General features: G+C 44.1%; 2 protein-coding genes across 2 annotated transcripts; one reads left to right on the forward strand and one right to left on the reverse strand.

Moving 5' to 3' along the window:
* The first annotated feature begins 16,539 nt into the window (after positions 1–16,539).
* LOC131262713 (protein phosphatase 1 regulatory subunit 14B) lies at positions 16,540–18,213 on the forward strand. The gene is made up of 4 exons (XM_058264774.1): positions 16,540–16,827; positions 16,954–17,028; positions 17,780–17,821; positions 18,172–18,213. Exons 1-4 carry the CDS (start codon positions 16,615–16,617, stop codon positions 18,211–18,213), a joined length of 372 nt encoding a protein of 123 aa, XP_058120757.1. The 5' UTR covers positions 16,540–16,614.
* A 2,578-nt stretch (positions 18,214–20,791) lies between these two features.
* LOC131263180 (ER membrane protein complex subunit 3) lies at positions 20,792–21,972 on the reverse strand. Its single transcript, XM_058265342.1, has 2 exons — positions 21,330–21,972; positions 20,792–21,266 (listed from the first exon to the last, which is right to left on the reverse strand). The coding sequence occupies exons 1-2, from the start codon at positions 21,886–21,888 to the stop codon at positions 21,037–21,039; spliced, it is 789 nt and encodes a 262-aa protein (XP_058121325.1). The 5' UTR covers positions 21,889–21,972; the 3' UTR covers positions 20,792–21,036.
* Positions 21,973–23,603: the final 1,631 nt, after the last annotated feature.

The raw sequence follows: 23,603 nt of genomic DNA on the forward strand, positions 1-23,603 counted from the left end.
AGGGACGCTAACTGGGGCTGGGACTTGGGGATTACTTTACGGTGCGTGAATGCCTTAAAAGGCTCCCCAAGCACCAGCCATGTTCTTCCTGTACGCCCCCCACCCCCATCGATTGGATGGAATTTGTTTGTGCAAATCTAGAATCTGTTTTCATCCGGCGGCCGCCCGCTTGCTTGCCCGACCTGATTTTTCCTCCAACAAACTGGAAATGGTGGGAAACACACCAACCCCCCTCGCCACTGTTGTCGGTGGGATTGAACTCCAACTTCCAGTGGAAGCTTGTCTGAAATGTTTTATTTTGCTCAAGGCGGGCGGCAAGGGCAGGTGCGGGGGGAGTTGAGGAACAGTGGCGTTGCATGCTGTTGTTACTGTGCTCCACTTGCATAAAGAGATGTAATTAACGATGGACAACCTCGCCTCGACCGACTCGCCCGAAGAATAGACCGAGGAAAGTCAATCTAAGGTAGCTTGCACGCAAGAAAAAAGCAACACAATGGCGCTGGGAGAAGAACTACCATCCAACAATGTCGCGGAATATATATGACTCATCGGTCATCGTGGAATTAATTGTCTCTTTCACCGGTCCTCGGTGGCGCTTTTCGCTATCATAAACTGTGAAAGAAGATATTTTGATTCTTTATATTCGGTGAGGGAGAACTCGTGTAACTGTGAACTGTTTTAGACATGATTTATTGCGCATACAAACGTGCTAGTAAAGCCACATTCTCCCATCCTATTTCGGTGACAAAGAGTCCAGCATAGGTTGAACATGTTCGGCAGAAAGAAAATCGCACCGACAAGTGTTCAAAACGCGGCGGAAAAACTTCGGTCAAAATCAGCGAAACGGAAAGTAGCCTTCATATTCTCGCGCCTACCGCGTTCCTCATCTCCCTTGGCTCACACCAAACATGACCGTAGTGTTATGTTATGACCATGGGGGGAATGCCATCCAACCACAATGAGTGTGTGTGTGTCTGAATGTGTGTGCGCTTTCGTCTTCCTTACGAAAAGATGCCGCCCCGCGATCATTCCTCGTGGCCACGAAACCGTGACAGCAGCAAACCCAACGCCCCCGCCATGTTGGAGGTTCTGCTACCGAAGCTAAGCTGTTGTGATCAACCCGATTCCGGTAACGACGTGCTGACGAATTTTCCTGTGGACTTAATGATGAGGGATTGCGCCCACCAAAACGTGGAAGCAAGAAGCCATAAGTTCTGGCCAACGAAGAGGTGTTGGGATGATTTGTTCGGTGTGAAATGTAAAGGATATATATCGACTTGAGTGCAACTAAATTTGCAATATGTTTGACCGGAAATTTATTCCATTCCTACTGTACTGAGATGCTGTAGCTGCAGCCTGCATTCAGTTGCATCATAACTGCACAAACAGGCTCAGTGGTCCAACGATATTTTCTCCGGAGGTTGGACGGAAAGAAGGAGGCTTATCAAATGAACAGGTCTCGGTATGTTACGTCGATTCGGACCGTTTCCTGGCGGCGATGTTCCCTCAACATTAGTAGTTGGTGGGAGGGGACAGATGAGGGACATTCTTTCATCACTGAATGGTTTCCATGATAATGCGTAAAAGAAAAGCAAACCGCATTTCGCGTTTACGAAAACCATTTTATCTTTTTTTTCTTAATGCAACTTACCTCTGCAGGCTTCTGTGTCTATGCTTTTTGTGTTTGTGTGACGGTCGAAGAACATTATCGGCCGACTTTGCTATCATCGGTGGCCAACGCGACGCATTGTGCCCCCGGGGCCTCGTTCCGAACGCATCCAAGCGGAACGGAACCGCGTCGTTATCGTCATCGTAAAAGGCGCCCCTTGTACTCTCCCTCACATATCTTCATTCCGCGGGTTGAATGGGCAGGGAAACACGAAGGAGGAGGTGGGCGAGTGTTGGCATTTTTCAACCCCACCATCCCCATCCCCTTATTCCACAAACACACACACATATGCATTTTTTATCAACGCTTACAACGCGGGCTCGCACGTGTGCGCCTTTTGAAAATGGGAAATGAAACGTTGCGTTGAAATTTCGTATCTTCGTTTAGTTTCACTTTGTGTAGTGGTTGTTGTTGTAGTTTTTTTCTTCTTTATTTGTGTAATTGGATTACTTCACCGGCGGTTTTGTGGTTTGCGTGGTTGTTGTTGTTGTGGCGGTTTTCTTTTTCCTTTCTCAGTTTTATGTGCCTCGGATGTGCTTATGGGCGATTGTGTCATGGCAAAAAGAAACAAAGCAAAGAAAAATGCATCCATTTTTCATAGCCATCGCGTGCAATTTTTGTAAAATGTTTTTCCGGCATCTTAGACTGACGCTTTCTGTGTGCTAACACATGGCCTGCATGACGTCTGCGTGTACGTCTGGACAAATGGAGGCAGACGAGGCCAAGGGAGGCCAAATCAGAGCATGGGACATTTAGATTCCACCACTTTTCTTCTCGAAGCTTTTAGCTTCAACCGAATGTCCAATGCTTTTCTTTGCTGCTTTTCAGAACCCGGCAAGGTTACGTATGTGTGCGCTTGTTTTTCTTTTCCCAGCCCAGCATTAAAACGTCCCCCCCCAACCCACCGCTCACCTCCTGCGCATCAGCTTTTATACAACTCACAATTTTCGCTTTTTTTGGTAGTTTGAAGAGCGAGAAGAGAAAGATCGCGAGCGGTGATGTCCAAGGGAACTTCCAAGCATCCACAGATGATGCTTCTCTCATTCGCTCATTTTTCGCGGTTTTCTCGTTGCTTTCTCCGGCTTTCCAGTTGCTCGCGAAGGCAGCGTCGGATGCACTCTTGTGCTTGGCCACGCCGCGTGAGCAAACTTCTGCTGCAACGAAATACGCGAACCGACGCGCGAGCTTTTGTTGTCGCGTACTTTCTCGCGTTTCACGATCTTGTTCTCGCGCTCGCACGCTCGGGTTACTCTGGTTGATTTCTCTCTCTTTCTCTGCGTTTTCCGCGAACCACCGTGCGGAATCGCGGGATGGACGCGTGGAGCATTGTTCAGCTTCAGTCGGTTTTTGGAGCTCGCAAGAGTCTGTGCCGTTTGTCCGCTGCTCCGTTTGTCCAGTCGTCGTCGTGGTCGCGATTTTCTGGTCCCCCGGTCTCCCGGTTGATCAGATTGATTCTTTTATTCAGCGTGTGGAGGAGGAAGTGTGCGGTTTGACGACGCGGGGTGTTGGAGCTCTTGGTTTCTTCTCCTCTCAGTTTCGTGCCGTTTCGCTCTTTTTTTTGTTTTATCGTGCATCGCGGACGCGGGAAGGTAAAAGTCTGCAATCTGCCTGCGTGTCGGCGGCGGCGGTGCGTTCCGCTATCTCTTCAACACCCGAAGTGGACGTCGGTTTCAGGCCCACGACCACGACCACCAGCATCAACGCGAAAAAAGCGCTAGGCAAGGGAGATCGAAAGAAAAAAGTAAGCAATCTAAAGTAAGCCACAGCCAAAAAGTGCGTTTAGTGTTTTTGTTGTTTGGTGTGTGCGTTTACGATGCGCTTAAAGTGAGAGATATTGCCCACGCCCACCCCGAAGGAAGAAGGCTATATAAGGCCGGCTGTTAAGAAGGGGGGGTCTCGATATTTGATAATAATCTTCAATGGCGTCAAAGGGAAAAATAGGCATCCGTTTTAGTAACAGGCGAGCCAAAGTGTGACGAGTGTGTTTTTTCCACGACGAAACGAGTGAACTTCAGACGGTGTTTTATGTGCAGTGAAAAGTGCACCCTACATACATACCATCCTACCAATACTACCTACTCACCTGCCCACTTTGGCGATACAACGATGTGGTTGGGTTCTGTGTGCAGCACCAAAGTCAATGGCCACGGAGAGAATTCGTTAAAACCAGAATATCTGCTACGCGGCCCGAGGGGGGGTTGTTTCGTGGGGGTCACACATCTGAGGAAGCGCAAGGAATAAAATAAGAAACCGCCCCATCTACGTACGTGGAAAGAAAGCGCGCGGCAGTGTGAGAATGCGCCAGAACGGCAGAGAAATATGCTGCGTGTGCGAGAGTGCAGAAACCTGACCCCAAGCACACGAACCAGTGCTGACACTTTTCTCCCCTGGAGTTGCGGACCAAAAAGGACAAGCATTTGCTCCATCCCCTTTGGATACCCCATTTTTTTGCGTGTAGAAAGATATTTGCATGGGTGCATGTGCGTTTGTGTGTACGTGTGTTCACGTTTCCCTTTTGCCAAACACGTTTCCAAAGTTCCATCTCCTTACGCGTTGAACACCAGCTGAAGGGTTGTTTCGGGAAAAAGGCGTAGGCTAATGGCTTGAGCTTGCAGCATCAGCTGTCGCTGTCGAGACAGAGGAAGAGAAGGGGAGGGGAGATGGGACGGGGGTCAGAAAAGCTCACTCTTTCATCGACTCAAAAGTAACCCCCCAATTCCCCCTCTTCGCAGACTCTCGCGGAATCGTTTTAATCTTTCTTCGCAACCCTCTTCGTAGGCCTCCTTTCTTCCATCATCATCTTCTTCAATCGCGCCCCTCGTAGCACACTCCCCTTCCCCATACTCCACCCCTTTGGAGTGAACTGAAAGGAGAAAGCAGCGAAGCATGTCTGGGTCTGTAGGTTTCTTGCTTCGATAGCGGGAATCCTGATTCGCCGTCGCTCGTGGCTGTCTGTGTCTCTATGTGTGTGTGTGTGTGTTTTTTTTGTTATGTTGTGGCCATGTCCGTTTGTATGCTTCACTCCTCCTTGATTCGTTGCGTTGGCGACGACGAAGCCCTCCACGAGGCGACGACGATCATGATGATGATGATGATGATGGTGATGGGCCTGTTCGCACACATTGTTGTCCGATGTTTGCTGTCCCGGTGAGTGTGTGTGTGTCGATCGTGAAATCCGCGAAAGCACAAGATCACCGCGATGGGGCGGGCTGTCGAAGCTTTTGCCTTGCATCCCTTGCGAAGGAAAAAAGCTGAAGACATGTTTTCGACAATTGATTGTATTTTTTATGCTTCAGGGAATGGATGGAAATGGAATTTGGTTTCTTTCTTTGTCCCTCGATCAACACTTTAAGCAGATCTTCCTTTGGTTTGTCACTTTTATGTGTGAAGTTATGATGGTTGTTCGTATTAAATTAGGAAAAAGGCTATTTATTTATTTATTTATATTATTCTTATAAAGTGTGTGGCCAACATCACGGCCTGGACACTGAGCTTAATACTAAGGACTAACTCTAGCATAAAGAAGCAGCAATTCATTTTTAAAGCGTAACATAGAGGAGTTAAAGTCAAAGTACTCATAGTAATTATTAAAGTTTCGCATCATCACTAACAGAGGTTCGTTATGGCTGTATAATCGCCTACGTAGTTGAGGTGCTAAAAATTGTCTATTTCTTATAATTCTAGCAGGAGCATATATGTTAATTCTAGCCAGCAAATCAGGGGCGTCAATCTCTCCTGTCAAAAGTTTACCAATGAATACGCATTGCGCAACTTTACGCCTGTGGTCAAGGGATTGTAAACCTAATAACAAGCAACGTGTACGATAGTCAAGTCGAAACGATACAGATCGAGAGAAAAGTCGTAACGCGACACAAGTAAGCCGACGCTGAACTGCCTCTATTCTATGTGTCCAATAATCGGTAGACGGAGACCAAATGACGCTATTGAACTCTAAAATTGAGCGGACCAGACTGACATATAACGCTTTTACACATGTAGGATCTGTGAATTCCTGACACTGCTTGCAAACAAATCCTAGCAACCTCGTAGCTTTATCTATTATTTTCTTGTAGTGCACATTGAACGTTAACTTACTGTCTAGGTAAACTCCGAGATCGCGGACCTCGGTTACGCGAGCAATATCGGTACCCATGATTTTGTAATTATGAACGACAGGTTTGTCTATTCTATGATAAGTTAACACACAACACTTTTCAGTTGAAATACTTAGGTCGTTTAGATGGCACCAATCACTAAAGTTATCACAGAATGTTTGCAAAGTATCGCAGTCCATTTCAGTCTCAATTGGCAGATAGATCCTTAGGTCATCCGCATACATTAAGCAAGCCTTTTCGGGAATCACAGTAGTCACGTCATTAAAAAATATTGAAAACAGCAGAGGACAAGGCTATTGTAAGCTGCAAGCTGAGAATTAGCATAAATAATAATTGTACGTGAATTGAAACCAGCAATTATGCAAGTGAAGCAAACGAAATTCAACTATTAATTATGATGAGTAATCGAAATTCCACGACTGTAAGAAGATTCAAAACGTCAACGTACTTTTAAGGTTAAAGGCATTACATGGTGACGTCAAAGGTTTGTTTGAGGTATTGTTTAATCTTATGCCCTTTCAGAACCTCCTCGTGTTTCGTCGATTAAGGCGTTTCAATTGGAGACGACCACCACCCGTCTTGTGAAGAAAAATCAATGTACTGCAAAACCGATGTTTGCCTTTCTCCCTTCTCTTCTGGTGAAAATGATTTATGGTGATTTTAGGCCCGTCTATGTTTCTTTTTTCTTTATCACCGGTAAAGGGAAAGGTAACTTTTTGTCTGACCCCAAATGTTTCTCCCCATTCGATGGCGGGGGTTTCATAAACCTTTCGAAGACATTCGTGTCGCCTGTCCTAAAAAAAACCCGTGGTCTGTATCGATATTCCGTGCATGGGTCACAAGGCTGTCGGGTACGATCCGATACCAGGGAGCCCGGGAGGAGGATGTGGAAATGTAGGTCAACCCGGCACTCCGTTTGTCTTCGGTGGTTGCGCGTTTGGGTCGGTTCTGCTGGGATTTCATTTGTTTGTTTGCTTGTGCTTGTTTCGGACATACATACGTTTGCTTTATCGCCGAATAATGCTAATGGGCGAGCATAAAACTGGACGCCGTGTTTGTGCGGGGCACAATAGAGGTTAGCCTATGTTGCATTATGACGACTATCGTATGGCGGCCCGAAATGGCGCTCTCTTTATAATGCCCTCTCTTTATAATGCGCATAGCTCCACACCCCTGGTGGAAACTGGCGGAGAAAACTGCCCTGGTGGTGCTAAAAAATAATTAAATCCAATCGCAAAGGGCGCCAAATTGCAACCGAAAGCAATGGGAACTTTTTGGTCACACAATCAACAGCGATCGATCGTAGATGAATGATGACGATGGTGTGGTGACGACGACGGCGACGACGATGACGACGAGGAAAGTCGGTTGGAAAAGCGTCGCCGAAAATTGGTGAAATTGTTATGCTTTCATGCATATTGTAATTGGTTTTAATCTTGGTTTGGGTAGCCACGTTTTTCTCGCGACCGTTATAAGTTTCTCCGATTTAGCCATTGGCTATGCTTTTCCTGCAAAAGGCGTTCCGAAAACATTGAATCGATTTCTTAAGGTTGGTTTTACTAAAATCAATTGTCTCTCATACATAACGAATCGGAGGAGTATTGAAACTATTAATCCGCTTCTATGACGATTTTACAAAACGGGTAATGAATTTTCTAATCCAACCAAATGCCTTACCGACAGAGGAGAGAAGTTCCAACAGCGCCGGTCAGGTAAAATAAAAGAAAGGGGAGGCGTAGAAAAACCCCCCATTGAGGAGAGGAAATGTCCGTGAAGTGGAAAGGAAAACACATGGAAAACACGTCTTTTGAAGCGAGTTGCAATCTGGACGTTGAGTTGGGAAATAAAAAGATGGGATGTCTGTAGTCTGTCCGATCAACATGAGAGACGATCGATTTGTGGAGAACACCAAAGCAAAAGATGTATTCACGCCCAGATTAGGTTTGTTTCGATCTTTGAGAAATCTTTCGGTAATAAAACACAATTTTTCTGAAAGCTTTATCCATGTGTCACTCGGGAAAGCACGAGGGTATACCTTTTCCAGACGAATGTAAATTTGATGAAAATGCTATCCTCTTTATTTAATAAAAAACATGCACACACGTTGTGTTACTTATTTAGCCCATAGTGTGCTAGTTAGATGGGAAAAGATAGGTATTATATAACACACATTCAATCGAGCGTCACTTAGAGTATTAACGCTGTCCAAAATAGCTTGTGCTGAGGAAGGAATAGAAACATTGGTCATGACGCGATTCGCACTGCTAATCGCGTGAAGTGATGCCAAACACGTGCCACACGTCACTCGGTAAAGGGTGAATTTTTGGATTTTAAAATGAGATCAACCGGAGATGTGGCTTCTTTTCGACATGGTTTACTCTTTCCTACACTTGTTCTAGACACGATTGCCGAGTTGAAAAGGGAAGTAATTTCCCAACCAGTCATTTGTGTGTAACGCACTGATGAAACATCGCCAAACTACGTAGTTGCGAAATGTTGTTGGCAGATGTATGCTCTGTCGGTGGAAAGCCAAACCGAAGAGACCCAATGTTTCCTGCGAGCAGATGGGTGGAATATATTTTTAGAACCAAATATTAAACCCCTACGTTTGCTTCACGACCTGGTATTTATTCGCCTTTTTTTTTTTGGTTTATCTTCTCTTGGCCGCAAGTGCATCTCACGCAAACAACGTCCAACATGCTTCAACCATACTGTTTACATCCGCTGCAACTTCTTTAGCCAAACCTCAAAACCACTACCACAATGCTTTGTTGACGGTAAAAACATGCACTCCAATTTTAAACACCACCTGTCGCTTCAGTTAATGCATCTTGCATTTTTGACCAGAAAATCTTCTCCTTACTTGGCCTTTCATTTTTTCTGTTGTAGAAAAATTGTGCAACTTCACAACAGTCGTGTGCGCCACCGAGGGCTCGTTTTCTTCGCCTGGGCTCAGGCCCCCTGCCCGTCGCCCCCCTTTTCCTATCTCATTGTGAGTGGGTTTCTTTCGATGGAAAACGAAGTGGCACCGAAGTGAGACGACACTCGTAGTTGCGGTAAGGCAAATAGCATGAAGGCCCAATGAGACACGAGTATGGGTGGCTGTGAAGGACGCTCCTTTGGACCGTTTAAACTTTGGCATCCTCCAGCGGTGGTGACGGAGGGTGGGCCCTGCACCCTTCCCCCTCGTCTTCGCCATTGCGCTTTTTTGCGCCGATGTCGTAACGATAATCTGTTTGAAACGATCTGGCAATTGCCGGTGCGTAGCGACTTTTCCGGCCTTTTATTGCTTGTTCCTGAAAGCGCTGGATGCCTAATTAAAACGACTTTGGGTGGATTTGTTTCTCTTTCAAAACGACGTCAACGCGCCGTCCTAATAATATAAGTTGCTACGGCTTTGCGGATGCCAGTATTGTCGAACAAGCTCTTCGAAAAAGGACAAAGTGTTGTCTTCTTTAGGAAAACGGGACATCCATTCGGTTATGTAATCACTTTATTTTCACAATTTTTATAGGAGAGCTTCGAATGAATCCCAGTCAATGCGCTTTTTATATTTTTATTTGTCATTATCGTGCTCGATAAGTGGATGAATAATATTTTCCTTTTAGGGGCAGGGACAAATGGTCAGGGTAGCCAGCCGAAAAGGAGTATTACAATCCGTATGGTTCGTTTCTTACGTGCCAAGTTCGGAACATGGTTGTTGCTCGGTGCATTCCACACTGGTGAGCTAAGACGTAAGATGGCACGGAAGGTCATTCCGGGGCAGGAAATGGAGAAATCAAAACCCTGAACATTTACGCTATTTCATTCGACTCGATTGAATGACTGGTGGTAAATGACTTTCCACTTCGTTCAAAATGTTCTCTCATGTGTTTGATTCTCCAGTTCCGCCAGTGGTTAACGAGTATTTCAAGCTCGAAGCCTAAAAAAATACAATTTAAATCATCCGTTTATAATTTTCTCGTCATTCGACCGACTCACTACGTTCCAGCCTCTGCTCCAGCTGCCGTGCTAGCCTTACTGCCGAATCGCACAGAATTCTTGGGATTTGAGAGTAGCTTAGTTCAGTTTTTGATAGGAAAACGAATCGAATTCGCTGCGCTGGAATCTTGGCCTTGGGAGATGGGATTATCGCGAGGTAGAGCGGAGGCTTCATATGAAACCGCACTCCGTACTCGTTGAAACCGGAAGAATTGTATGTATTGCTTCCAGCACAGCTCAACATGTTGTGCTTTTTTGTTTAATTATATAACTTTTTAAGTATTATGGTTATTGATTTTCTAAGGAAGTACCCTGAACCTTGCTTCAGAGGTGTCAGTTTTTGTGTTTGAGACACGTCTTATCAATTTATTGAACAATGTGTCCCGTGTTCGTAGGCTTCGCATATTGCCAATATCTGATACTGTAGCACACCTGCTTGTAAATCCGTCTCACGAAATATATGACCAACATTCGCTAGTTGTGGGCGGTGGAATTGGAATTCTGGAATTCGATAAGATTACCCATTTTCCCGCGTCATTCTCTCCAATCAAACGGAGCGAAACACAGGAAACAGTATGACGTGAAGTGAATGTGAAATGATTCTGCACGATGGTGGAGGTGGTGTCCACTGTGCTTCTTCTTTTTATGGCTAGGCACGCATAAAACGTTAATTGAATTTACAAGACAAAACAGAGAGCGGCATAATGGAACTTATGCTCTCTTTCCCCAAAGGCCAAATCCAACGGCTAGTTGCTAGTAGGAATGCCTTAGGGGCACTAGAATAATTGTTATTCAAACATTATTAATGAATCAAATTCCAAAAACTTGCTAAAAGATTATTCGTTTATGAGTTTCCTAATTTGGTTAAAACTATAAGAATGCCTTGCAAATAACCAACCAAACGCGGTAAGTCCCATTGGAGTTTTCCAGTTGATGACCCGGAGAAGAAGATTGATTATGAGTCACCGACCTGGTACACCCACGACTCCACGCTCCCAACCAAGCGGGAAAAGAGTTCACATCTCATTGTTTACAATAAATGCAACCGTGGGCCCGTTTTTGCTCGATTGTTTACATCTTCGGACGCTCCGCCGCGCCACGGGAACGAGTTGAGACTATTTATGCTTTCTATTTGTATTGTTGCCAGAGCAACGCGGCCGTATGTTGGCGGACAGGGTGGGATTGTGTGTATTATGCTTGTTTTGTCTTTGTGTCGGGGCGGCATTGTTACCACGATAAGCGAGACGTGCTCTGACCCTATCTTGCCAAGAATTCATTGTGATTAAGTTTTAAACTCGCGCTGCTGGCAAAAGCCCTCGGCCTGACTCACAACCCACCGATTACCGTGTGTTCACACACTTTACAACGTTGACTCAACTCTCAATATCAAGGGTCAATGCTTCTACTAATTTCTCATCTTGTGTGAGTCCTTTTTGAAGCCTACATCATTAAGATATATCGTTTTACCACTTTCCATCAGGCTCTCTAGACCCTGACCACGATGGAAGCTTCGACTTAGCATAATAAAGTTGCCAGTCTGCTTTGAGGTTACAGTTATTTATTACGTTGAACACAAACATGAAGCCAAATAGTGTCAAGATTTATAACATAATTGTCCTTTTTCACTTGACATACTGGGCAGGCTTTGTATTGCGTAAAGTATGGATTTTTTTAAAGTAAGAAAATGATGCTCATGAAATGAAATGAAAAACAAAAATTATTCTGAAAACCATTAAACAAATGTAGTAAACACTATTTCTAGATTTTTCTCTAAAGTGTTTCCATGATAAATTAAACCGTTCAAGAGAAAAGAAACATGATCGACCGACGTACTCTGTAAGATGCTATATGGAAGAACAGTACATTCGTGCCAGGAAAAGTAAATATTGATCCAAGTGTACCCCAGCACTTATCACCTACATGTTCGACCTATGTGAGTATTATGGACGTAGTTCCTCGGATGATGTAAATATTTCATTTGCACCGTCTGGTCGCTACGTATTGCGCAATACGCGATTCGCTTCGATTTCTTAAATAGTTATTCTTAACTGGTTTATCTCTTTTTGCGGAGAGATTAGCAAAGCCATTGTGTCGTTAGCTTGGCCTTAAAACAGTCTTTACCTGCAGTTCACGTAAAATTGTTTGTGAAAACAGAAAAAGGTGAGACAACTTCGCCCTTACGTTTTAAGACCTTTCGGTCTATGTTAGTGAGGTGGTCCGTGTCAATTGAGGGTTCTACTTTCTTGAATTCCGGCTCTGGTGGGACATTTTCCCATCCGTTTGTAACTGAGGGCTGGGTTATAACTGATCGCAAAACGTGATCTGTTCGCAGAAGTGACCGAAGTAACCGGTTTCTCGAGTATCCCGCTCGCAGCGAAAAGGTGAGAATCGAATGAAATGAGGCCCCTTGGCGTGTCCAAGTTTGTGTGTTTTTTTCTCTTTTTTTCAAACACTTCCATCCACATATCGTTTGTAGACGCGAAGGCTCCTCACAAAATCAGCACCATCTTGGCGAACGTGTCTTACTCGAGTGGAAAGGGCTGCTGACATCATTCCAGCTCCTGGAAGGTGCAACCTTTTTCACCTTCGTTTCACTTGCTGGGTTGGGGTTGCTTAACTGAAAGGTTATATTCAAATGGTCGCCTATTTTAGCTACGATTCAATATTACTACCACGTGTGAAGTTCCTCTCGGCTTCTAGGGTTCTCTCAAATTAGCAAATGAGGTTGCATGCTTATTTATACAAAACGTTCAGCACCTGCAAACGACGGTAGTTAAACCTAAGGATGTTCTTCGATCGAAAAATAACTTACTACTGTGGGGATGCGGAAAGTATCCTTCTACGCTTGCATTGCGGAATGGAAGGTTCTTTAAGCCTTACGTTCCTCGAGCCAATCCATAAATAATAACGATGCATTGCAGGTATTTGTAGAACTAAGCGGCAACTAGCCGTGTTTAAATAAATTAATTCTTTGTAGCCAATGGACGTTAGCGAAAGCTCCGGAAGCGTTAGTGGGACTTATTGTTGCAAAAATTATACTCATTTTAATTGGATTAAAAACGTTGTCTGTGTCTCCAATACGAACATAAGCCTAGGCCAAGCATACATAAGTTAATAATTTGTGTCGAAACGAAGCCTCGCAAGTTGGTTTACTTCGTATGGCGTTTTTGGTGCACTCCGGTGAAACCGGACTCCTAGCATTTTCCTCCTTAACACAGCCACGACCCCATCCAAAGGGCCATTGCGTCAAGTTGAGCGTTGGTACGGGGTATGCATCTGGTTATGTTTATATTCGTATGAAACAGATCGAGTGTGTTCTGCAAGAAACAAAAAAAAACCCGTGCTGTGTCTCTCATGGTTGGTTTAGCGCCAAATGGGTGCTCATTTCACATTCAATTAACTCGACGGTCGTTACGCACGATCCCCCCTCGGTCAAGTAGAAGAGGCAAACCGATCATCCCGGCCTGTAAGATCGGTTATACGATGCACAACTGGTGAAGGGCGATACTTGTGCATAATATAACCTGAGGGGTTTGAGGGCGCTTTGCAAGGCCAGTGTAGATTGCACCAATGGAAATGCTGTGCTCACTTAGAGTTATGGTTACAAATGCATGAACATAAATGATTTGCCTCACGAGCCAAGCTCTGAGGGAAAATTAAGGAAACGTGAGTTCCGTGTCTCGCAAACAAATCAATCGATTTCAAATGCTGTTGATTCGACGAGACAGTTCCATCAGTTCCGATTCTGATGTCATTGCACACTGCCGCACGTGTTCAGTATGTCGGAACGTCGCGATCGCGTTGATCTTCGCTAACAAATTGACGCAGATGAAAACCAAATGTTTCGCCAGTACTTGTTGCAATTCGCGGGATAAATACACAATCTTATTTTTACTCGCAAACGATTTGCGTCAGCGGCATCATGTGCCACACGATATCATTTGATTTACAGGTTGTACGGCAAATAAGAAAAATCATTTGTAAATGTATTTCGTTCCACATAAGATAAGGATGGGACAATGTGCTGATATATTTTTTAGATGGTTTCATACTGTATATATATTGCATCGCACGAGACAATACATTCTCTGAATGACGAGTTCATTACCCTTGTTGTACCACCACTAAATGATAGGCGGGTGAACAAATGTGCATTCAAAGGTACATGGATTGATCAACATCAAAGCATCAATGCATTCGTGAGTGACGGACGTTTGTCAGTTATCTCTCGACTCGAGTCTCGTGCAGCAAATGTAAAGTGCTGATGGATGATGAGTTTCCAGGGCTGCAAGGAGAACGTTGGCCCAGCATCGCAACATATCAAAGCGGGATGCCGGTTCGTGTTACAATGAACCACCTCATGTTTTCCCAAGTACAACGCGAGTGTCTTCGATGCGCCATCATAAACAAGAATGCCAATAAGGCCACACATCATGGGACGACATGATGATGGGTTGGGTTGAGTCGTTTTTCTAGGACACAGACAAACAAAGGGCAGGTCTGCAGTTTCAGTTAGCCTGAATACCTTAGCATACGCAAAGATTATGTTTTTATTTCATATGACAAGAGGTCACAATGCAAATCGCCTGTTTTGGTCAGCTGCATCGAAAGCCTTTTAATCAATAATAATTAATACTGGCACATGTAGGCCACATGATGTACTGGTACACGGATGGAATAAGGAAGCAATCCAATGATGGCGCGACGTTTCTTGCCGTCCGTAGTCCTCGCTGCACCATGAACTATGCATGTGCATACATCACGGCCAGACAATAGAGAATAGGGTTGTCTGGGAATGATTGCGCATAAGTTGACGCCTGAAACCCCGGGGAATGGAAAACAGCCGGCCCAGGGCAACATTGTGTTGTCGCAGATCGTCGTCAGGTTTATGTGTCCGGAAAGTGTACCACTTTTGCAAAAGTCTCGGGTCTTGCACCTGCTTGCATTGTTCTACACAAAGGCCAGTGGCTGTGTGGGGGCAGGAAAGTGTAACACCAAGCATGATTACTTGTAGGTTGAGGTAACAAAAAAACCCCCGAGCTCCAACTCTTCGGAGCGCACTTCCGGGACACATCATAACGGTAGACGGGGTGGTAAATACGGGCCTCGTCGGAGTGAGTTTTCCCCCCTTTTGTTCGATCTGACGTTGGTGGGACGTCAGAATATATGTGTATTCCGGTTCCGGGGACATGCATTTTCATCCATTTGACCGATTAGCAGATGGCGGGGCGTTCCGGAAGGCAGTTATTCTAACGCTGTGCCGGTTTGTTGTGCCCCCTACGGGTTATCCCCCGTTGGTGCATCATTCAAAGTGATGGTAATTTCATTTTAATTAGAGCACAACACATCCGCTGAACGCCGAAGCAAACTCTTGTCCGCTTTTGTTGTTAGCTAAAATTATCTTCACAATGTATGAGATTTAGTTTTGTTACGACTTGCGATAAATGCATGTTAGTGTAACCATTTTTTAACAACAATTTGTATACAACTCATTACAGAAACTACAAAAGGAAATCATACAGACCGTAAATCCAATACAAATCCTCGAATACTTCTTATGGTGCGTCTACCTTACATTACAGGGTCATTAAAATTCAATGAGAACTTTTAACAATATTCTGCACAATCGTGTTTCCCTGGCGTAAGGCTTCCTTCCGATACGGCGCTGTCGTGATAATGTGATAACGCATTATCGTATCAACTTCTACTTCAGCGGTATTAATCGAGCGCTAATCAGGATGCAATTAAACGTACACGGCTCGTCCCCAAACCGGATACAGCAGAAGACATCCGTGTTACATCGTTACCTGAAACGTAGCAATTGTGTTGGGTTGATAAACGAAAATGGAAGAAGATAGTTGAATAAATCATTTTTCTAAAAATAATTAATCTTACCGTTCGCTTCCTGCCGTCAAATTGAACAACAGGAGAGACGCTTTGATACCGAGGCTCTATTGCTGCCTCCTCACCATTTGACGTCGTGGTAGATACGACGTACAAATATGTGATTATTGATAGGTAGTTTTGCTGACGGGCAAAGTTTCGTGCAAGATGATGAGAAGCTACTTTCCAGCCCCAGCCCAAGCAATCTCTACGTGGTACGAGGGCGCGATAAAGAATGAGTTCGGTTTCGGATGCGTAATGGAAGTTCCCACTCTCCAAACTGAGCGCCCTCGACCTTCCCGTGGTCCACTTACGTGATTCATCGTCGTTTTGGGACGCACTCCAGGCCTAATGGACAATAAATGTTATCGTGTAATGGGGATGTTCACTCCGCGGGAAATTCAGGAAATGTCTCCATGCGGACTCCCATCAAGGGTATTCGTGCCATTCGAATTTCCATCCCCAACGAGGTGTGGAATCGATGCTTCTTCACACCTTGTCCAGGGTGTGAGAGAGTGTGGGGTCTGCATTTGCATTATTCTATTGATGAACGAAGTTCGGACAGAAAGTCTTTAGGAGCTTAACTGGGGTTGGCCACGCCTGGTGGTGGTGGTAGTCGGTCGATGAAGTGAGCCGAAAAACCTACCTACGCCGCCTTAAGCAGAAACAAGATAAATTAGTTCTGATTATAAAGAAAGAAAAGTCGTGCCGCCCGTCGGTCGGCCTCATTGAACTATCAGTTTAACTTAAAGTGTTATTAATTTATGAAATCCCACCTTTTCTCTCTCTCTCTCGTTCCACGCATTTCCTCTACGCAGGGACAAAGAGTTTCGGGCAGTAGTAAATTGTCGGTGAAGCACACACACAGTTCGAACGGCAGGAATTCGGAGGTGGATCCACCACCTCGCAGCCTCTGAGCCGATTAACCGCCAGCAGCATTGTAAAGAGGAGTCGAACCAACAGACCATGCAGTGTGGCGTCGAAACCATGAACGACTGCGAGCGTTCACCAGGGCGTACCGGTCTGCGCGTCAACTTCACCGAGAAGGGTGAAGTCAAGGAACGGCGTGAAAAGTTCCTCACGGCCAAGTACGGCTCCCACCAGATGAGTCTGATCCGGAAGCGGCTAGCGGTCGAGATGTGGCTGTACGACGAGCTGCAGAAACTGTTCGACCCACCCGTAAGTCGTCCGCCTATCGGTGGCGATCTATCGACGAGCTCATTGGGTGGTTAATTAATATGTCTCCTCGTGTGTTGTTCTACACACTTTTCTTTTTCGATCCCAAACCAAACCGGCGGCCTGCAGACAGAAGCAATCGATGTGGATATTGACGAGATTCTCGATATGGACACCGATGACATAAGACGATCGCATCTATTTGTAAGTATATTCTACTCCACACGGATCGGTCAAATCGGATCAGATAACGGGCAGGCCGAAGAAAAACCTTCCTTTGATTGGGAATCCATTAAATTCGGCCTTCGAAGATCGACAAAACGCGCGGGGCGAGCGGACATACAAAAATGTGCGAACGTGATCGCGGTCCCAGATTATATTTTTAACTGCCGTATCATAACAATCGGATTTTGTGCTCCCGGTGTTCTGTTCTTTTTAAATCCGTGACAAACATTCGGCAGATGGTAACCGGTAAAGACGTGTACCGTACCGTCGCAGGAACGTAGGAAAAATCCCGTAGCTATAAATGAGCATTCTGAAGGATGAAAATAAATTCACGCGATCACGCGGAATATAGACTGGTGGGAATGTGTACATGGTATTCTCGTGCGAGGAATATTTCCCCATCCAGAAACTAACGTTGATTGAACGTAGGTAACCTTGTACGCAACTCCAATTCGAGCGAATGCCGTTGGAATATAGGATCGGGAACATTCATCCCACAACGGAAGCTCACGGCCTCCACAAAACCCAAGGCGAGTGTAGGTTGGTCCGAAGGCCAGCTCGTAAAATGTATCTCCAACGCAGCGCAGGCATAAATTCACCAATTCAGTGAACTAATTAATTGCACAATCCAGCCTACCAAAGCCAGACAAGCCGTGCTGCAACCGTGGCCCATCGGCTTCGTACTGATTTCACCATATAATTCGTTTTCGTTCCTTTCTGTGTTTTTCAGAGCCTTCTTTCCGCATGCAAACGACCACCGCAAGACATATCGGTAAGCATCCGCTGTTCATTTACGTGTCTATACTCCAAACTGTTTCGGTTACATCATGCTCCAGTGCATTGTGCCTTCATTAGTGGCTTCTTTACTGTGGCATCTTTTTTTTTCTTATGCTGGATGCTTCAGTTGTGATTTCGGTTCGGAGTTTCCTTAACCTAATCTGCTGAACACGTTCTTCCAATTAATTTAATTAAATCAAACGGCATAGTTACGGTATGTCTGCTCACTTTGGAGCTCGTAACACAAAATACAAGAGTTAAAAGTTACATTACGTTCATTGAAAAACTGGGGATATACCTGTTCACTACAAACCATCTTCACTTTTCTTTCACATCTATTTTCAGAAATTCATCAGCGATCTGCTGGACAGAGCCAAAACACTCTGAGCTGGACTGGTCATTTCAGTTTAAAGCGTAGCGTTTAAATTAATTTAATGTATTATGATTTAACGATGCCACTCTTCCGCCGCTACCACCACCCTGGCACAAACACAAGGACCGTTCTAGCGAGTCTTTCGGCAAGGACATTCGGGTTCGTTCTACGTCAGCGCATTGACTTCAATCATACAACGGAAAAGAACACTCCGAATGTACCGTGCGTGGATGGAAGCTGCTCATTGGTAGTGTAATAGTAAAAGCGTTAAACACGGTCGACGAAGCTGCATTCGCCAGCTTCAACCAAACTTTTTTTTTGTCTGACCACAAGGGTAACGGAGGGAGCGGGGTGGCTTTTGGCATATTAAGAAAATAATGGAAAAAAAAATCCTTGCCTTTTTCCGATCGGAAAACCTCACAGCAGCATGTGGGTGGGTAACAGTGACGAAAGAACTAGCCAGTGCAGCCAGTGAGGGTTTGATGAGGAATGCAGGAAAGAAATAGTATGTGGGCGAAGAGAAAGATTTAATTTTTCTCCAAAGAATACTTTAAACGAATATAAGATAGACTTAAAGCAAGGAAACGATGGAAGAAGCATTAAGGTGCATGACCACGTTTAATGAAACATAACTTGATAATAGAACTTGATAGATGGAAAAGCGAACGAAATGTGAGGGAGCTGAAGCTACGTAAATTACACTTAACTAATAAGTGTCGCATGAGATGAACGCAGGAACAGAATACAAATTATGAAATAAGTTATAAATAATTAATCATATGATTTTTTGTCTCATTTAAGGAATTTTTTTTTCTTAGGCATTCTTAAGGTTTTTTTAACAGTATCAAATACTCATTCGAGTTTTAATCCTTCAGACGAAATCGAAAACGCTCCGAAACTTTTTGAATGATACACTGCCAAGAATCAGTCCTGGACACCACCACAGCCACTAACACACAAACACACACGCACGTGATCAGACAAATCATCAGACTTCAGGAAAATTTGATATGTTTATGTCGTTTAATTCACCGAAACCGAAATGAAAATGCACTTCTTCAGCCCATGTTGGGCAAACATCGAAAAAAAAGTGCTGAATTCACTTAGGAAATGCAGCTTCAAACCAACCTACACATGAATGCTCAAGAAAGTATTATTGTAAGGATGACGCAAAGATAAGAAAGATCACATGTCAGGTCACAATCTCAAGACTCAACCATTGATCAACGTGATCCGGTGGAGACATTTTTAATTAAAACAAAAAAAGAGAGCAAGCAATAAATATTTAAAATGTACTTGTAAACCAAAAATGCTGGAAGTTTTCCGAAAGCTCCACGCACGTGGTGTTGGAGAAAACTCTCTATTGCATGGTGTTACTGGAGAAAAATCCGTGTGCTAAACGTGTAAAGTATTAGAATACAGTTATTGCTCTAGTACTGTTTTATGTAGAATGGATTATTTACTTTTCTTGCCGTCCTGCTAGGGGTTGATTATGTTGCGCAATTTGGGCCCTAGAAAGGGCTGCGTGCAAGCTGCTAGTGTTTGATTTGCCAGTTTATTCTTACTATGAAATCTACACTCGATATATCGCGCGCATATTCTCATCATCATATCACGTCATATCTTAGTAAGCTGTTACTAGTACTACACTTTATCTCATCCCTTCGCATAAGTTAGTTAGTCGTTGCGTGCAGCTTATCGCACCTTGTCCTATTAATCGAACTTAAATGAGCATAGGCATAGCTTCCAATTACTCAAGTGTGTTGTTTCATAGATTTGTTTCCTCGCGATGTACCATGCTCTGCCTATCCTTCTCTCCTTGAGCTCCCCTGAACACCCCGGTCCATGATCAGTGTAGAACCATGCATTCCTTGCGAACGTCGTGTGTCCAACCACATTAGAACATCCAATAGATGTTAAAATGAAATGTTAGAACAAACTCTGAATTGATTTAAAAGCATCTGGAAAAGTGTGCGTGTGTGTATTGATTAAGAAAGTCACCAACAGTCGATTAACCTTTACCGTTCCTCAGAACGTGGATCTGAACTGCTGGGAAATATACAATAACACAGAGAGCGCTTTTTGTATCGATGAGCCGTGTAAAACAGGATTTTGTGAATATGCTTGAATCAACCAAAACGTAACACACTACCTGTAGTGGCAAATTTCTCATTTGGTGTAGGGAAAATGTATTATGCAGAGAAAAGTTATCGAAATTCGTTGCAGCAGGACGTTTCTAGCTCTAAATATACACATTTTCCTTCGATGCTTGGTCCCACCATCGAAGGATGGCCAATGAGGTACAATGAAATGGATGTGGAGCCAACGATTTGGACGTTGAAAAGCCAATTTAATTGAATAGTTAAGGAGCGTTTGTAACACCAGCATGGAAAAAAGAGAAAAAAAAACATCATTATCTACATATGGAAGGACTAATTGCAACGGACGACGCGACATAAAATGTAATAAACATTTACAAAAACGGGAGCGAATTACATTTTCCATTGAATCCGAAAGATATGTCATCAGCAAAAGGCAATGAAGCAATCAATAGTTTTATGGTTGATCAAATTATTTAATTTATTTAGTCCATTCCACTTTGCGTACGTGGAGTTGTACGACATACGATGACTTCAATATTTTATTTAACTAGCAAATTGAAATTATTGTAGCTCATACTACAAGTTTCCCTTTCAAAAGAGACCCTATGCAGATGGAGGTGTGGCCAATAAACGGAACCCGTTTTCCGGACAGAGGATGGTGGATAATTTAAACAATTTCTAGTTCTCTAAAACGCCTCTAAGTTTTAGCCTAGTTGATTTTGCTACAAGCCTTTCTTACGAATTAATTCCATCGTCGGAGCGCGCTGCTAGATGGGAAAGGGACGATTGTTCGTTGGCTCCAGAGCTGACGGCTAGCAGCTCGTTTTCCACATTGGCAAGCGCATTTTGGTACTCGGTAATCTGTAGTGCTTCCCATTCCGCTTTGAATGCAGCTTTTGGATCTTGCGGCATTGCGACGGCTGCACCAGACATCTGATCTTGCATGGACTGCGTTTGATCCGCGGCTACGGAAAAAAGGAAAATTAGATAGTGTACGTTGCAAATATTGCTGTGCGTTTTGTTCGTACCATTGTTTTCTCCGAGCACCAACGTGTAGATGCTTCGCAGGCCAAACACGTTCAAGAAGTACCACGAAGCAGACGATACCCAGGCGGCGTCAAGGGAGGCCAATTCGATGCCTCTTTGCAACATCGGCTTAAAACGAAGTGTCAGTGGAAATGGGACTTTCGTCGTGACGAATCCGGAGAACATCCAGTTAATCCATCCTCCGATGACGATCATTGGTAGAACGTTGATAAAATTGCCCTTCACTAGGTCCGACAGCATCGCCGTCGAGTTAGGGCTCGGTGGTGCTCGCTTTTGGGTCTTGAAGTAGCCCGTTTCTTCGTTGTTGAAGTAATGCCTACGCATGGCGAACGACTGTTGGGTGAGATATTTTCCGTTTTCCCTTAGTAATCGTGCCCGAATCATGGCCTGACTGTCCTGGATCTGCGTCAGTTCCACCTTCTTCTGCGAGCTAATCAGGATGGAGAAGTAGTGCCGAACGATTCCAACAAGGAACGTTATTACAACGATTGGCAAAAAGACCCAACCACGAATATTGGGGTCTATCAACAATTCAGCCATCGTGTTGCGAGGGAAATGTTATCACAATTGATAAAACGTTCAAAATACGGCAAAGAACACCTAGCGAGCGCACTAATTTTCTTATTTTCCAAAAACAGAACCTAATGACAATTACGTTGCTGACAGTTTGCCAATTGACAGTCAAGGTGTATACACCGACATATATTTTTAACAAAACTTAATTTTCTTTATTTTCATGAAAATTTCGATTCACGGAAATTGTTTTATAAATCCAATTGTAATCCACATCGTGTTTTATCAACGTTTCTTTCACGTTCTTACATTCTTTTCACCAACATGTAAACAAACTACCGGCTACTCTTTGAATGTTATTTATTGTTGTCCTTCTTCCGTGGTGTTGCCATTAGTCTCTTCAATGCGATTTTTGTTTTTCAAAAGAAAGTTGGCCAAATACTGCACGGGATCCTGGGGACGTTCTTTAGCTAGCGCCTTCAAGCCTTGGAGTAGTATCGGGTTCACTGTTTGGTCCAAATATTGTCGCGTCGGAAGGGATTGAAGATCGCCTCGGCCACCCTGTTTCCTTCCATTATCCGCGACAGTGGTTTTGTTTTCCTTCTCCATCACGACTCAACTAATTTGAGATCTACCTATCGTCCCGAACAAGGCAAAAAGTTTTCGTGTGACTACGAATTGTGATCTTCTCAGAACTTCGAGGAAACCAAACCAAAGGCCAGCAGAACTTACGCTTTTTGATTCGCGGATAGTTATGACAACTAAACAGGTCGGATTCAATGTTTACTCCCCGGTTGACGACAAATGTCAGTTCACCCTGATTTTGGGTCCCCGCATCCAAAAATCTGTACTTCTCCCCCCCTTAACTCTATGATTAGAAATTAGAATGTGTGCGTTGGTCGTTTTCTTAGGGAGAGAAAAGGTGCGAATGCGTCCTATGTATATTCTATCCTTTGCAACCATGCAACACCAAACTATCGCCAAATGCTTACTGTGTCGTTATACGCGTATAGGCACGTACTTACGTACGAATAGTATTTGAGATATGTGAGTGTGTTTCTTGTTGGAGCAACCACAGCATCATGTATTTGCGCATTCTGGTCATAGCAATCACAGAGTGCAGGCGCAAGTGCATTGAGCATCAAGTGTTATGATCGTGCCATTAATACTGCTGAGGTAAGAACAAACTAATAAACGTATGAAAATGATGGAAAACTAGGAACTTTAAATCAGTAACATTCTAACTTTTTTTTACTTTTAGGAATGAAAACCAAAGCTAAAGAATGCGTCGAATGGTGCATGAGCTGGATCGCATATGCAGTTAAGAATTGGATCTTTCTGGGACGACAAGTCCACTGCAGAGGCTGGAACTCTACACTGGTAAGTCAGAAAACAGTGTGATCGCAAATATCCGAATAATAAACATCCGATGACTTAATTCTCAAAAAACAAATGTTTTGATTTCACCGCAGCATTCTGCGGGTAGAAAAAAATATCACATTCGTAGAATATACCATACACACACACACACACCTACACGCGAGCTAGTCTCACCCACACCACCAAGCAAACCAATGCAAATGTGTGCGGCAATACATGGGCGATCCGTCAAATTTTGACTTGCTGGGAGGTTGCTGGGACTCTTGCTGGAAGTACATGACAGCAGCAGAAAATTTGAATTTCTGTCAACCGGGTCGGATTTTGTTGTCATTCTAAAAAGTAAACAAACGCTTGCATTTGAT

The sequence above is a fragment of the Anopheles coustani genome, chromosome 2 (assembly GCF_943734705.1).
Source record: "Anopheles coustani chromosome 2, idAnoCousDA_361_x.2, whole genome shotgun sequence".
Taxonomy (NCBI): Eukaryota; Metazoa; Arthropoda; class Insecta; order Diptera; family Culicidae; genus Anopheles; species Anopheles coustani.